The 15,950-nt window shown below is 38.0% G+C and overlaps 1 protein-coding gene and 1 long non-coding RNA gene across 2 annotated transcripts in view; both read right to left on the reverse strand.

Annotated features, from left to right (window-relative positions):
• Positions 1–6,171, reverse strand: part of LOC139973339 (uncharacterized) — a 10,442-nt gene extending 4,271 nt beyond the window's left edge. Inside the window, exon 1 of the mRNA XM_071979954.1 lies at positions 5,953–6,171. Coding sequence (XP_071836055.1) covers positions 5,953–6,045 — 93 coding nt within the window. The 5' untranslated portion in view covers positions 6,046–6,171. The remainder of the gene's footprint in view (positions 1–5,952) is intronic.
• A 2,836-nt stretch (positions 6,172–9,007) lies between these two features.
• Positions 9,008–15,787, reverse strand: LOC139973340 (uncharacterized). Its single transcript, XR_011795187.1, has 3 exons — positions 13,466–15,787; positions 11,853–11,942; positions 9,008–11,037 (listed from the first exon to the last, which is right to left on the reverse strand). It is a non-coding gene; the product is annotated as an uncharacterized lncRNA (long non-coding RNA).
• Between the last annotated feature and the right edge of the window lie 163 nt (positions 15,788–15,950).

A 15,950-nucleotide genomic window follows, 5' to 3' on the forward strand; every position in this document is an offset into this window, starting at 1 on the left:
AAGCGGAGCACCACCATCGGTTGGCGCGCAGCGTACAAGAAAATTTTTCTTCTGGCAGACCCCTCAGATTGCAGGAAACGGCACTTCCCGTGCATTATGGCAGAGAGCAACGCCCCTAAAATTGATAAAAATTTCCGGCAATTTTTTATTTTGGGAGATATTCTCGAAGGAAGTGATCGCCATTTATTCCTAAGTTTACCAATTCCTCGTCTGCCGTGAAGCGCCCAACATTTAAGATATCGAAACATTTTCGTGTTGGCTGATCCATGATCACCGCCCATCAAGGGCGGCGGAAGCACTTTTAATCTGGGGGGGCACCGACATCAAATGGCACTTTGCAGCAATTCGATTGGACTGATGCAGCCTTATATTTAGTACCCTTTACAACTCTTGTTGCATTATCTTATTTGTGTACACACATCACTCCATCACCCCCCCCCCCCCTCTCAAGGAAAATATGCATACTAGCACTGCAATATCCAATGTGAAAATTGGGAAACAAGGAACAAGTTTTCTTTAGAGACAAAATGAGGCGAAATCATGCTAATTGCTAATGTAGGAATCTTCCGAATTAGAGTTTATTTCTTGTTAATATCTTAACAAATTTGTTTCATTCGAAATAGCTTTGAGTTTGACCCACAGAAATTCACTAAGAGTCAGAGGCGTAGCCAGGAGTTGCCAGGTTGTATGCACGACTATCTGAGCGGAGCGCCACCATCGGTTGGCGCAGAGCGTAGTAGAAAATTTTTGGTTTTACAAACCCCTCAGATGGCCGGAAAAAAGCCCTTCCCGAGTGTTCATTCTGGTTCCCTGGCCTCTTGCTAACTTGAGACACCTCAATTTTTATGTAGAAAATGGGCACATTTTTAACCTGGGGAAAAGTGGGGGCACGTGCCCCCTGTGCCCCCCGGTTCCGCCGCCCTTGCCGCCCATGCCCGTGAGAAGTGGTGATTGGGTGAAGAAAAAGCCATGCCGTTTGAAAACATGGGCAGAAAAAGTGAAAGTAGCGAAACCTAAGGTAAAACGCGCCATAACGAAGTGATTATTTTCCAGGTTAATTGAGACTGTATCAAACGCGAGCTTAGGACAAACATATTCAAAGGTAATGGCATTACTAATCCCGATATGTGGTCTTTGAGGTGTGTGGAAAATCCGCAACGACCATCAAAGAGCAATTGAATATTTAGTCTACTTTTCGATTTCGAAAACACTTTTTTTTTTAAATTATGACAACATTTTATGACACCTTTGATTTTTTTTGGGGGGGGGGCTGTGCCCCCGGGCCCCAATGGGCACGACGCCACTGACCCCAGGGCCTCAGATATAGGCCCATAGGCTGGGGTGGGCAACCTTTTGAATGAATGGGCCAGATTTTAGGAGTGAAAGATTGACAGGGCCGCACCTAACCAACGGCCTGCTGCTGATTTCAAACCTTTGATTCCGAGGACGTTCAAGCAATAGGTGTGTGTACTTAATCTGTATTCACAAAACCATAATGTCAATACAGTCCTGTTGATAATTAATGGTGATAATAGACCAACCTGACAGCATCATAAGTGCAGATAAATTCTAAGCAGCTAGCTCGTTTTTGGTGATGATGCAAAATAGATTGATTTTTTTCTTTTTCTTGAGACATCTCACGGGCCACAAAAAAATCACTGGCGGGCCGCATGTGGCCCGCAGGTTGCCCACCCTGGTCTATAGGAACGATGTCCGAAAATTTCCCCGGACATATAGGCGAAGGAAGCTATCCGCCGCGACTGCATGTGAGTTTCTCGACTTTCTGTCCTGGGAGTCATACCACAAAATGGTGCATTTCCTCATACGCCATTACTAATAATTTAAATAACTAACTAATAAGGCACAGCCCATATCCGAGTTCGTATAGCGAGCTTAGCGCAAATTTGGCGCCAGCATGTTAATACATTTACATGAAATTTGAAAACAAGGATAGCAAGACAAACAACTTTTATTATGTTTTCAGGACCTCACACATGCGCATGTATCGTCAGACTTAGAATAGGTCCATGCATGTGAGTGGTGGCTAAAGTGATGAAGGCATGAAAATAAATCAGTGGTTGTTCGTGGGAGTCCTCAAGCAAGTTACCTCGGTTGCTAGGTGGATTTGCATCTGGTTATCGGGTGAATTCTGGTCGGAGCGTACTATGTAACCACCATGTACCCAGGGACGTAGCTAAGGCATGATGATTGGGGGGGGGGGTGGTGTAGTGGCTGAAAATCGGTTTTGAAGCCAGAAAATTCCATCTGCTGCTTTGTACCCCCACCCTCCCGCTACTTGTCAACGATACGGTCAGTGTCAGTCAGAAAACCCAATCTTTCGCGACTGCACTTCTGTTACGAACTTGTTGCGATACATTTGTACCCACTGGCACTCATTTCAAAAACTTATTGCCCCCCCCCCCACCACCCCAACCAAATATTTTTGTGAAATTCGGGCAATATGCTGATAGCTTTTTTGATAATTTGCAATGTGTTTTTCAGTGGTTATACTGATATTATTATTACCCAACAATTATCACCAATACGGAAGGGTAATAAGACGGAAAACGATTGTATGCTATTTGCATGCGATGTAAACACCGATGCATGCCTGTATGATATGCACATGATCATGTGTGATGCGCGCGTAGCGCGCGAAAAATTTTGGTTATATTTTTCGAGCAAGTCGTTACAACCCCCCCCCCCCCCCCCCCCACAAAACAAATTGGGCTACTACGCCTATGACGGTAGTTCTATTAGGCATTTTTTTGTAGTATTCAAAATCATAAGAAGTTTTGTACGGTGGAGTATAAGAATCGCGAGAGACAATTTCCCAAAGTGGCAAAGAAAACGTGGTAAATATGACAGGTTAAAGGTCAATTTTGACCGAAATTTAAAAAAAAAATTATATGAAAAGGCCTAGATAAACTAGAGTGCGACAGCCGGAAATTCCGACTGTCGCACTCCAATTTTCCAACTAGCGTCAGTTTTACCATGGCTTGGGGGTGAGACACACCCACACCCCCCTATAACGACGTCCCTGCGAGGTGAATATGGAACACGATCACATGGTTCAGCCCCTGTTGAGTCATGGTGCTCCGTAGCATTGTCTTCAAACGCCTCAAAAGATCTCTCGGCTTCCGTCGAACTGGCGGAGGAGACGAGGAGCAACCGCAAGAGAGCTTCGACTTCACCAAACATAGCCCGTACCACTGGATTCGTCAACTTGAATATTTGTCTATACCCTTCAACCTACGACGAATGGAACTGGCCTCGAAATAAAGGCAGACTAAGCTTAAGATTGTTGGAGAGCTCAGGGTACCAACTCACGAGATCTGGGTGGAATTCTCCATTCAGCAACATTGAGTGATATTCGAGGATATGAATCCTAAGATGTGTAAGCCGTAACCAAATAGAGCCACGACACTACTCTTTTTCCAAATGTGTGGGGGGGGGGACATTTGATATTGTTTCCCCCATCCATCGAAATGTAAGGGGAAGTGCCCCCCCCCCCCCTGGATTGACGCCCATGCATGGGCACATGAATTCTCGAAAACTTGACTTGAACAGGTACCTTGTAAAACTTGATATTTCTAAATTAACAGAAGTTGACATGCTAACAGGTTTGTGTTTATTTATTTCAACACCACCGTACATGTGAGGGCGGCATTCTTGAAGCATACCAATAAGAATAGAATCAGGTAGGAGTTGGTGGTGGTGGTGGTGGGGTGGTGGAGGGTAGTGTTATATTTCTTATTTGTTAAGGTTATCATTTTGGGGGGGGGGGGTTAGGTGTTAAGGTTTTCTATTTTCTTTGATGGGAGTACTCTATTCGATTAAGCCAGAAAGGGTTTCTTAGTTCACTTCCTTTCACATATTTTACTTATTTGCAGTTATATTGTCTTGTTCACCTTGTATTACTATATGTTGAAAATAAATGTTAAACTATTAGAATGATTTAATTTTCCAAAGTTCGCGACACATATCAGAGAGATCAAGAAAGATCGTTTCTTTACAAGAGAAAGCATATATAGAAGACCTGGTATTTTAAAGCGTTGGAAGATGATTGTTTTATTAAATATTAAATATAAGGACATATTTTTCATATTATAAACAGTTTCAAAATCTGCCTGAATTAAATCTACTTTCATCAATTATATCATGGAGTTAAAACATTCATCCCGACATAAAGTGTAAATTTGTTCGACATGGTAAAGAATTTGTAAACGTTAATATATACTTTTCAGATGATAACCATGTATAAGATGTATCGGGAACACCGTGACACGGACCTAATACCGTTCAGTATGTTTCAATGAACGGTGTAAATGTGTTATAGGATCTTCTATGCTGTCAGAAATGTGTAGAAAGATTGAAACGTTGTCACCATTGTTACATTACAGATAAAGTTCCTTGAAAATTGACCAATAACGTATAAGACCCATTTTTAAAAATTGTATATTGAAGCGGTTTCGTTGACCTATACCTGATAGCCTAATCAAAGTAAAACTAATTTAGGCTGTTGGAAAGATTATGTGACATGCGACAGCTCTGAAAATATTTCAAACCGATGGGGCAGGGCTAGACGGGGTGGGGAGAGCGGAGGGGTTACTGGGAGTAGTATATGTCGGTAAGAACTTCCACCCTCCCCCTTTCCCCTCGGAATTTCGGTGACCCTGAATGGGCAAAGTATCTATATACAATTGCTAAATCGAAATTTCTAGATATCTAAAAGTCTTAAAATGTAGAGATTTCGAGATGAATGTTAAAACTTCGACTTACCAATAATTCGTTTTATGCCTTATGTCCCTTCTAGGCCCGTGATACCATTGTCAAGAACAACAAAATACCTTCCCCCATCCCTCTACCACCGAACCCAAGGGAATGGATGCACTCGCCCCATCCACCACAACCCCAACCATGTTAAATTGAAACGTATTCTTGCAACACCAAAAAAAACTAGATGATAAATAGGCTATATATGTAGCTAGCAGATACCGATTATTGGCTGATGGTCATTTGGATGAATTTAGACCCACCAAATATGTAAAAAAAATCATATGTGATATATATGATTAAAAGCATTACTATCAGTTCATATGTTACAATTTTATACCGCATAGTAATTTCATTGAGAACTGAGTCTTTCAACATCTGAGGCTTGCAAATTTGACTGTATAAATTCTTCTCGTAACAGACATCCAGATCCACAGTTGCAATTAAGACAAAACTCGATAGGAAAACATAAGACTAATTGTATGGCCTCAAATAACATATGTTTCTAATGTATTACATACATTTCAAGGGCAATCATGTCGAATATCATTCGAGGTTCTCTGTTAGACCGTTGTTTCAAGGATCTTATCATTTAAATCTGAATATTTTGTAAATCAAAATAGCTTTAGCCGCTTAGCGGCGCCTGAGCCTATTACCATTATTCCAATCATTCCAAGATTAATGTATGTCGTCCAGTTATAGAGTTGTTGACAATTGACAATTCATAATCATGGACGTTAAATGTGAATCTAAGAGACTGGCTTCAGTCAGCTTGCGGCTTTGATAAGCCAATGAGGCTTCTTCGCGAATTCCTGCTTGCACGAGGATCTAAAATAAACATTATACATACATTACTAGCTCTCGTTGTTATATTGTTTTGATAGATTATGCCATATCAAACCTAGAATTCAGTCTACAGTAATAGGCCTATACTTGACGAAAACTGATTCCGAGACATAGAGTGCTAATGACCTATCATGAGTGACACCTTTATTCAACTTAATTATGATCTTTAAAGACAGCCCGCACATTGAAGAAACTATTTCCGAGGAATGTGAAACGAATTAGCTGGTATAGGCCTATGTAGGCATATAGCCAGTTTAAAAGTGGACTCGGTGAAGTGCAGTTTATCATAGTTATTATATAAACAGATATTTAACGGTCCTATATGCCTACCATTACTTGGCTCCCGAAGCAAAATGTTCTGATACAGACAGCGAGAGCAAGCACGATACCGGTTGCTTTTATATTCAGCACTTCAGAGGCCATTGTAACACTCTGCTATACAGTCTGTGTGTTCAAATGTATCTATTCATAAACGAACGTTAATATCAGTGTACCATTTCCCACGGTAACTTCTCTCAACGATATAACCTATACGTAAACTCGACCTATCTAACGGAAATGGGTCAATGGGGAAGAGTATTGAGTTTATATATATAAATGACTGTATGGGAGAGTGTGTACAGTGATCACATTTCCGTACAGGTTTCGTACTGAACAATGAATTGCTCAAACTAACTTACACATTAAAGCTCGTCACTTTCCAAGACAGCTAGAAACATAGGTAGATTTGTTTCAACTGACATATGTCTTACCCACCATATAATAAGGTTAGCATAGTACTCCCCAAACCCATCTGCCAGCTTCCTGAAATGCCTTAAGTCACCTTCAATCCTCCTGAATTTATGATTTTATTATAACATCAGTAGTTTATTTCATACTCTTCAACATCAAAGCATGAGAAAGAGTGATGGTGACTCACAAAATGGCAAACAAGTCATTACAGTAGGTCACATTAGGTTATTTTCCGACAAGGGCGTATACCGGGGGCTGGGGGCGCCAGCCCCCCCCCCCCAGTGAAAAATGTGGAGGGGCGGAAGTATCATTCCGCCCCCCCCCCCCGCTTCGCAAGTCAGAAAACCCCTTTTTCATTTCCAAATGAGAAAAAAAAATCTCATTTGGAGCACCAAATTGCATCTAAGGCCAGGTGAAAATACAAAATTAAGTTTACAAAATGGAGTGGGTGTTAAAGTGTGCTATATTGCACCAAATTGCATCTGAGGCCACCTGGAAATGCAAAAAAAATCCAAAGGGGAGGGGGACACCCCCTCCCCTTAGACCCCTCCCCCAGGCCGGCCATCAGTCTTCAGCCCCCCCCCCCACTCAAAAGTAACTTCCTACGCCACTGTTTTCCGACAATGTTTAACCGTTCAGGCGTATGTACACTCACAAAATTGTGTAGGTACCGCTCAGAGGAAAGGTCCCGTTATATTTGCGTATCGTATATCAGCCCTATTGAGAATCTCCATAGAATATGTTGTACACACATGTAGCAATCTGAATGAGAATTCCAATCTCAGAATTAATAATTACACCGTAATCAAGATGATCAATTCCGACGGACTCGTTTTTTACCTTTTCTTCGTAAAATCGACTTGTTCATTTCTACAAGTTAGAAAGGAGGTCTAGCAGACTACCATAGGTGTAAATACTGACTATCATAAGGCTTAGCTTGTTACAGATTAAGAGTGGCTATAGACGTGTTAAGAGTAGGACTACCTTTTTCAGGTAACATTAATTATTATGGTATAAACTTACTATGTATTCACTGATGCTTAATTCATTCCTTCTTGTTAAGTTACACTAGGGCTCCCTCTTCTTGTTATATTTATTCATGATATTGAACCCTAACTCAGTTTTGAAATTGTGGAATGCTGGGGAAGGGGTGGGTTGGGGTGGGCGGCTAGTTGGACCATCAATGTTCCCTGGTATTGCAATTGCCGACATGCCGGCGTCAAAATCATTGTTGTTAAATATATCAGGGGGTTATGCGCACCCACCCGGCCGCGAATTTTTTTTTCCCAAACAGGTTTGCAATTGCGTGTAAATAGGCGCTCATGATTGGTCGGAAAAGTTACGTCATCACGATAGAAACCTTCACTTCCAGGTAACCAAAGTCTCTGCATCCATTCGTTGCAACGAAGATATACCCGTTCACAATTACCCGAGGCTTTGGTTGTAGATGTGTTTGGAATTGGTTTAGACTTATTGAGCACACTACTATGGTATGATCATCTACTTTGATCGAATTTTTCTGTGAAGGCATTAGTCGATAACAACGCACAGTGAAATGTTCGTACAGGGTACATCAAACATGCTCTGGTTGCCTATATGTATTATAACTGTGTACACAGTGCAGTGACGGAAAAATATCATACTGTAGCATGGTGGGCTCATAATTGACGCACTTAAGGATTTGATCAAAGATGTATATCAAGGAAAAATCCAAATCACCCAACTCTATGTGTTTTTCATATGTGTAGTTCCTCAGAAATGTTATGATCTCAAAATATTTAAGTATCTGTGCTTATGCACAGTAAAATTGAGCAGAATTTGACCACAAAATGTCTGCCTTATCAAGTTCTTTCATACCCCTAATTTGACACATTCGTCGATTTGCTAACTGTAGTCCAGGCTTTAGTATACATCCATTGACTTTAGATGCTGTTTGCAATGCTCTGAGCCTCTAAGCGCAGACAGGTCAGGTCCCAGAGAGTAGTCTCATCATATTGAGGTAATGTTGGTTATTTTTAGGATGTAAGATTTCCAAATACAAATCAAAAAACGTTCAAAACTGGGGGGAGGGTGTTAAAAGCTTAAAAAATACCACAATTTGGTCAGCAAATCTGAGTTGAAATGGATTCAAACTCATGAAAAATGTAATTCTGCTTGACTGTAAAAAGTTTAGGTGGCCTGCTGTATCGTTGCTAGTAATAATTGAAGGTGCGTCAATTACGGGGGTGCGTCAATTATGAAGCCTTGACTATACACTAAACTGTTTGCGTATATTCATTCAAGACTCGTGAAGTTGATTTTAATGTAGGCCTACCCATTCCACGAAACGAATTCCGATTGCAGTTGAACGGCTCACAAATCTTTAATAACGTAAACACGAACCCAATAGAATGTAGCGTATGTATCATAAGTAAGGTCAACATGTGATTCAAGCATTAAAAGTAAAGTTAGGGCGTTTGATGGGAAACCCCGTAACTAGACTTAATTAAGTGTCCGTGTGTAACTCAGTGCATGTCTTCGAACTTCGAAGCGATGCCCATTATTGATGCTGACGTCACGAGCAATCTGATTGGCGGAAAACTCCGTAATTGCAAACCTGTTTGGGAAAAAAAATTCGCCACCCGGCCGTCTCTCTCACTTGCCCGCACGTGGTGTTGCAAGCTGAGTAGCCGTTTTGATTGTCCCAAAGTTATGAACAGCACGCAAGACTCTTTTCAATACCATTAATTATTTTGCGCAAGCGTAATAGATTTCGTTAAGAGTACCCTAAATGAAATAAAGACACTTGGTCGACCATTAACAACTTCTAGTCTATAGGCTGACTTTTCGTTAATGTTAGATGACATTAAGCTCAAGGGGAAAATGTCATTAAATGTTTCAGTTGATAGCATAATTATATGCTAATGGACAGGGAGTGTACCACCCTATTTCATTGAATGTTCTTGAATGATCACAAATGTTACGTCTTGTCTCAGTATTTTTAGTTGAAAGAAATTTGTTTCTAGGAGTTTTATCATTTGTTCCTTAATTGCTGAGGTTTACCATGAAAAAAAATTAACATTTAATCTCAAAATTTCGACATTTTTTCTCTATATTTCAACGTTTTAGCCAAATATCCTAACGAATAAGGGTGAAAATATGTCAATTTATTTTTCATTTGTTCATAGTGCACTGTCATCGTTAATTACGGTTGAGCTAAGGATTTATGTATTCGACATATTTACTCTCACTGCATATGATGTTAAGACAAGTGTTTGCAATTTTTAATTTCAAATACAGAAAACTTAAAAGCTTTTCAATAGTATGCATAATGAATACAATGATTAACTAGAGAAGAATAACTACTCAAAATTATGGCTAAATTGTCTTCAACAAGAAAAAAAAGTACCATTCAATCAATCAATCTTGTACATTTTCATGTCAACAACAGCCCGTAACATCTACAACTTATTTTGTCTTTTCGTCTCAATTCAACATTATTCAGTCAATGTAACTTTCCTCCTAGTTCCTGAGACCAGAACTCATGAATAACATTATGCTGAATACATCCTAGCAGATTTGCAGCAACAATACTAATTAATAAATACTAACATGGCTGACATGATCAAATGGAAGCATTTTTCACCTTCTTTTGAGAACTTGCTGTGTACCTTTTTAGAAGTGATTTTAAAAAAGATGTAGCATTTAATTCTTATTTTACCATTTAACACATGAAGACAACAACAACAAAACAAGGCGGAAACGTAAACTTCAGAAGACTTCTGATCAAGGCACATGTAGTATCATTAATAATTAAGACATTTAATTCAAGGTGTTCACAGAAAGATACTTGGTTCATCATTTATGCTTTAAAAAGCTATTCTGGTGACTGAAGTGGATTGCTGATTAAAATTAAATTGTCTGTATCTCTAGGTTAAAGCCCACATCCCCATCATATTCAGTATTTGCAGAGATATGATTTTGTTTTAATTACAAATTTGGTCATATTTTTGCATCTGGCAAGAGCACAGTGATGGATGATGCCATCACACTAATCGAGGTGTTAATGGTTGCAATCGATATCTACAGTAAAAAGTAACATTTCTACAACAACAACACAAAACATCGAAGTTTAATGAAATTCTAAAATACAGAGAACATTGACTGCTAAAAAAAAACCATTCCAAATGTATCATATTTCAAGGATAAATCCACAAGAAGGTTAACGTCAGGAAAATATAAAAAGTATTTGGAGAATATCTGTCATTGTGACATCACAGTGATATTTTCAATATGAACATCATCATGGTTCCCCTTCCTGAAGGGAATGTGGGTGAGTCCAAATAGGTTACATTTATTCAACCATATCTCCAATATAAAGAAACAAGATATTGGTATGGGTTTATTAGGAAAAGAATGACATATCGTTTTTGTATTTAATATATTAGTGTAATATTGACCGCCAATGCAATATCCCTTTTAAGTAATAAAACACCGGATTTGAAAGGTGAAAAGTGAAAAGTTCCAATGAATCGATATCATATGAGTGGTGGCACATCAGGATCATCGACAAAGGCTTCGCTGACTGGCCTTTCCTTGACCTCTTTAAGTGTGGTTCTCTCCCGTGGCTTGTTTTCCTTATTTATAATCAGGTCAATGTTTTTAGCTGCGGCTGGATCAACCTCCAGAAATTCCCTCTCAGGTCTGAGAGTTGAAGATGTGAATAAAGATGGAATCTATAGTTAATACCATATATAAAGTAATGAAAGGAGGGTGAATCAAAATCAATGTATGTAACTGTATATATACATACATATAATTGAACTGGGAACGGATTTCATAACAAAGGGATGATTTGACCAGTCTAAGGTTAAACTCGGTCTCACAATTCCAGTGGAGAAGAAGAACAGTGTAACAAACACTTTGCTTCTAAGTGTGTGCGTGTGTGCTGTAACGTTTGACTTCTTCCTTTTTTCTTTGAATCACTATAATCGTTTACCACGGAAACTTAACATCCTGTTATGATTTTAGCCGTAAATAAAACCTCAAATGTCAGTGAAATGAAAGCAGTACAAAAGTTTCCTTGTTGCTAAGTGGATCTACTGTACATGAGTGCAGTTTGAAGAGAAAATGAAGAAGTGCAATGGTAGAAAGCTACTTTCAGTAAGAATTGCTTCAAGTGAATGTTAGAAATTCACTTTGTTTAGTATTTTTTCATCTGCATCTTTAGTGGACATTTTACAATCCATCTTTTTAAATATAACGAAATCTAAGATATAAACTGACTCAAGCAATATACTTTATGTGTCTAGTTTTACTTTCATTTCTTCCAACCTGAGTACCCAGACACTGACTTCCCCCTCCCCCCCCCCCACACATTCCATCTACCCCTTTTATACTCTTATTGATAACAAAAACATGAGCGATCTTATTTGAGTTATGCTAATTTAGTCTAAAGGTGTAATAAAATACGTCACACAACCAATAAAAAATAAATAAATAAATGTGACTTTCAATACCTCATACGAAGATCACAGGTTTCTGTATTGATCAGTTCCTTCTCCGCTGTGTTTACTTTAGAACTCGTATGGTGTGATAATTGCTTTCAGCTGAAACAGGACGTAAAGGTTAAATATATGGGAATAAATGGAAATGATATACTGTCGCACTTAACTTCCTGCTAGTGTTTTCATATGATGATGGGATTGTTTTGTTTCTTTGCTGCTTGGATTTCTTTTGTTATAAAGACAAAAATGTTTTCATTTGGGTTCCAAAAGAACCCTTGATATACAGCTTTGCATATATCATTGACAGTGTGTACAAATTTCATTGAACTTTCTCACTGAGCAAGCCATGTCAAGGAATGATGTGTTTTGATCACTGACAGCTAATCATGTATTTCGTAATGCATCTATTCAGATATCTTAATGATACATAGAATATCATGCATAGCGGTTTTTGGCAAGGAACGTTAACAATTCAGTTAAATGGAGCAATTCATCTACGAGTTTTGACATTATGTTCTCAAAGTGTTGACTTAGTTTTCTATTTTTTTGGGGGGTGGGGGGGGTGAGTGTGAAACCTTCCATTTAAGAATCTTATTTCTAATGGCCCACCACAATAAATCAACACTGACAATGGTGCATGATGGTATGGGAGTTCACAAACACCTGTGTACATACCCAATTTCATTCATTTACTTAATCATTTATTAGGACATGAAAATGCTCAAATACTTATCAATCAAGAACTGTTCTTTAGCACATTGCTCACTCCCTCTTTAAATACCTGGACACAAAACAAAAGTCTGTATTTTCTGATCCCAAAATTGCTAGCAAAATGCTTTTTGTTTAACGTTTTCTTGAATATTGAAAACACACGCTCTATTGTAAATGGAAATTAGTCTGTTTCAGCAGAAGACATCACAATTGAGGCAGTAAAGATACATAAATAGTCCATAGTAAATGATAGATAGGACAATTCTCAAAGGTTTGCTAACAATAACACCGTTATATATTTTATTTGGAGTTATTCTTGGCTAATGTGATAGTACGGTGTGCCGTCAATGTGTAGACTTCCATGGCTTTTCATGGAAGACCAGGCTGCGTAACATCTCTTGGCGAGCACTGTGGATCTATCAATAGTCAGCTGTGCAGGGAATTATAACAGTAGGTTCAAGGTCTCTTCGGCGGACGGCAACATAGGAGTGGAGACACCAAGTTGGGGGGAATGTATGTATACATACATATATTTGGAGAGAGAGGTGGGTGGAGAGAGGTGGAGAGAGAGAGGTAGAGAGAGAGGGGCGAGCCTGGTGGAGAGACAGGTGGAGAGAATGAGTTGCAGCACCCAGCAGCGCAGGCTGTGTGAAACACTGTTTGTGCTGTATAGTTTCCCTTAGTATACACCCCTGATCTGCAGCAATACTCTACATTGTTTGATATTGATTCAGGGGATTTAAGAGCTGATGTGGCTGCTTTCATATTAGTCACCATGCCTTAATACAATCTACAGGAAATCATATGAACAATTCAATAGATATGTTTACATGAGTAGGTGATAGAATTACATAAATATGATGCAAAGTTTTACATAATGTCTTCACAGTATGACAATATTAAATCTGACAAACCTTTCCTTTGATGACCACCTTCACGTGAGTGGGTTGAACATCGATATCCATCAACGATGTATCCAAGTGCTTGTAACAAGCAACCTCTAGGAGGAACTGGTTGTCATCTTCATCATCTAATAAAGGAAATTATTTCCTAGAAAATCCCACTATTTGAAAATATAATTTCACGGACAGGGAGGGAGCCACTTGGCGCCGAAACCCTAGGTAAGTCGACCCCAAAACTAAACGAAACGATGAACACAACACATTGCGTTCAGAAGTGACAGGTTTAATATCACCAAGAAGATGTGGGAAAGGAGTCTTAGCACGCAAATGTGGTTAATCGATGGTCTCTCATTGTGTCTTTGCGAATTATTGAGTTATCTGCACTTAATTACTGGGAACGGGACACCCAGTCAAATAGAAACCGCACCCATCTAATATGCGAGGGACTGGATGTTTGGGAAGCTTGGAATTAATAAAGTTGTTATGGTCGATCACATTCTGCTGTACTGCTTTTAAGTTTCAGGATAGGTTGCTATGAAATATATGTTCTCTCCGACAGCCTCTATGGTGTAGAATGGTACTTTCAAGTTTCAGAATACCTTGTTATGAGAATATATGAGAACGATACAAAAAGATCAATTTGTTAGCAATTTCAGCAAAAGTGGTGATGTTAACGTCTAACGTAGGACATGCAGTACATGAGTAACATAAAAACGGCACATAGAACAAACTTGATTCTTTCTTCTCCGTCTTATTCACAACTACGAAGAGGATAGAAAAGTGACGAGAATTAATCATATGTTGAATAAAATCATTTTGGTATGTGTTTTCTGCATAAGTCATCAACACATCGCATACAAAAATATTTCTTGTGATTTTGAAGATTAAACATCTTATTATAAATGAATATTTTAATTATTATCATGTACAAAACACATGTCCATTATAATAAGTAAGCAAATATGAAGCTTTTTATTGAAAGATTTCGTGGTTGGATCATATACAAATGATTTAGCTTGTTGCGAGCCGTTGCCCTGCAGGCAATTATGGGGACATTTTCAGCATAATTTAATCAGGTAATGACAATTTGACAGTATAAGTTCACAAAGAATTCATGAAAAGTCATCAATAATACAAATAAAGTCCATTTTTCTCCTTCTCGACCGTATTTGCAAAACGTCTCTGCAGCAAACATTGTCCCTCTTAGTCGACATTAAGCGACATTCGCACAAAGATAGCCTTCGTTGCTGTTCTCCGTATCAGTTTGTCTTACGTTGAGTCAGTACCTCTTGTTGCGCAACTAGGCCTAACATTAAGTTGCTTAGACCCTTCGTCACTCGCTCTATTGTTCTGCTGTGCTTTACTGAGGCTCGAAAAGATATTCCTGAAGGCCAAATGTATCGATAGTCAAGACTCATTTTTTTTCACCTTCCAAGTAAGGTTGAATTTATATTTACTTGCTTTAACTTTGTACGTGGTGTAATTTGTTTCGTTCGATGTTTGTCGTTTCGATGGTGATGGTATGCTAACGAATTCTCAGCCTCGTGTCATAAATAACAAATTTCATTTATTCATATTGAGTCGTTTTTATTATATTACGCTTACAAAATGCTTGTTTAATTTTTTCTTAAATATATTTATATGCGATCAAATAATCCAATATATTTTTTTTAGTAACGTAACAATCTTATATATTACTCAATAATTAAATTAGTGTAAATCGGAGCAGCAGATTTCTTCCTAATAAGTCTTGTTTTTAAACACGTTTTTTTGGCTCATTTAGCGCAAAAAAAATATTAGGTTTTAGAAATTAATGGTAACAAAATTTATAAATTTAAACTTCGCAGACATAACATGCTTTATTTATTGCTGTAGTAAATTACAATAAGACATTATTTTGTGTGGTTTGGCAACACAAATAGCAAGGAAGTTAAAAACGTCACAGGATGATCAAAAACGCGTGAAAATATAAAATATGTACGCCTCCTTGAGTATTACAAAAATATTTTTTGTCATCATCCTTTGGAATTTGAGAAATCATATAATGATCTTTCATAACTCGTTAATTAAATAAAAGAAAGAAAATCTGAACCTTTTCATCTCCTTTATTAATTAGCTAACGTTAGGTCACTTTGTAACAAGAGCTTTACAATCTAAGCGGCTTGGCATAACTGTAGTGTTAGCACTATAGCTGTGACATGCTCATAGCAGTAGTGGTTGGTATTTCTTTACAGCACAATTGAATGTCATGTAAACAAGTATCACTTATTCAATGAGATCACAATGATATATATATATATATATATATATATATATATATATATATATATATATATATATTATATGTATATATATGTATGTATATATATATATATATGTATATATATATATATTTATATATATATATATATATTTTACCAAGAAGTATATATATATATATAATATAATATATATATATATATATGTATATATATATATATATATATATATATTATAT

This window comes from Apostichopus japonicus, chromosome 9 (genome assembly GCF_037975245.1).
Source record: "Apostichopus japonicus isolate 1M-3 chromosome 9, ASM3797524v1, whole genome shotgun sequence".
Classification (NCBI taxonomy): Eukaryota; Metazoa; Echinodermata; class Holothuroidea; order Aspidochirotida; family Stichopodidae; genus Apostichopus; species Apostichopus japonicus.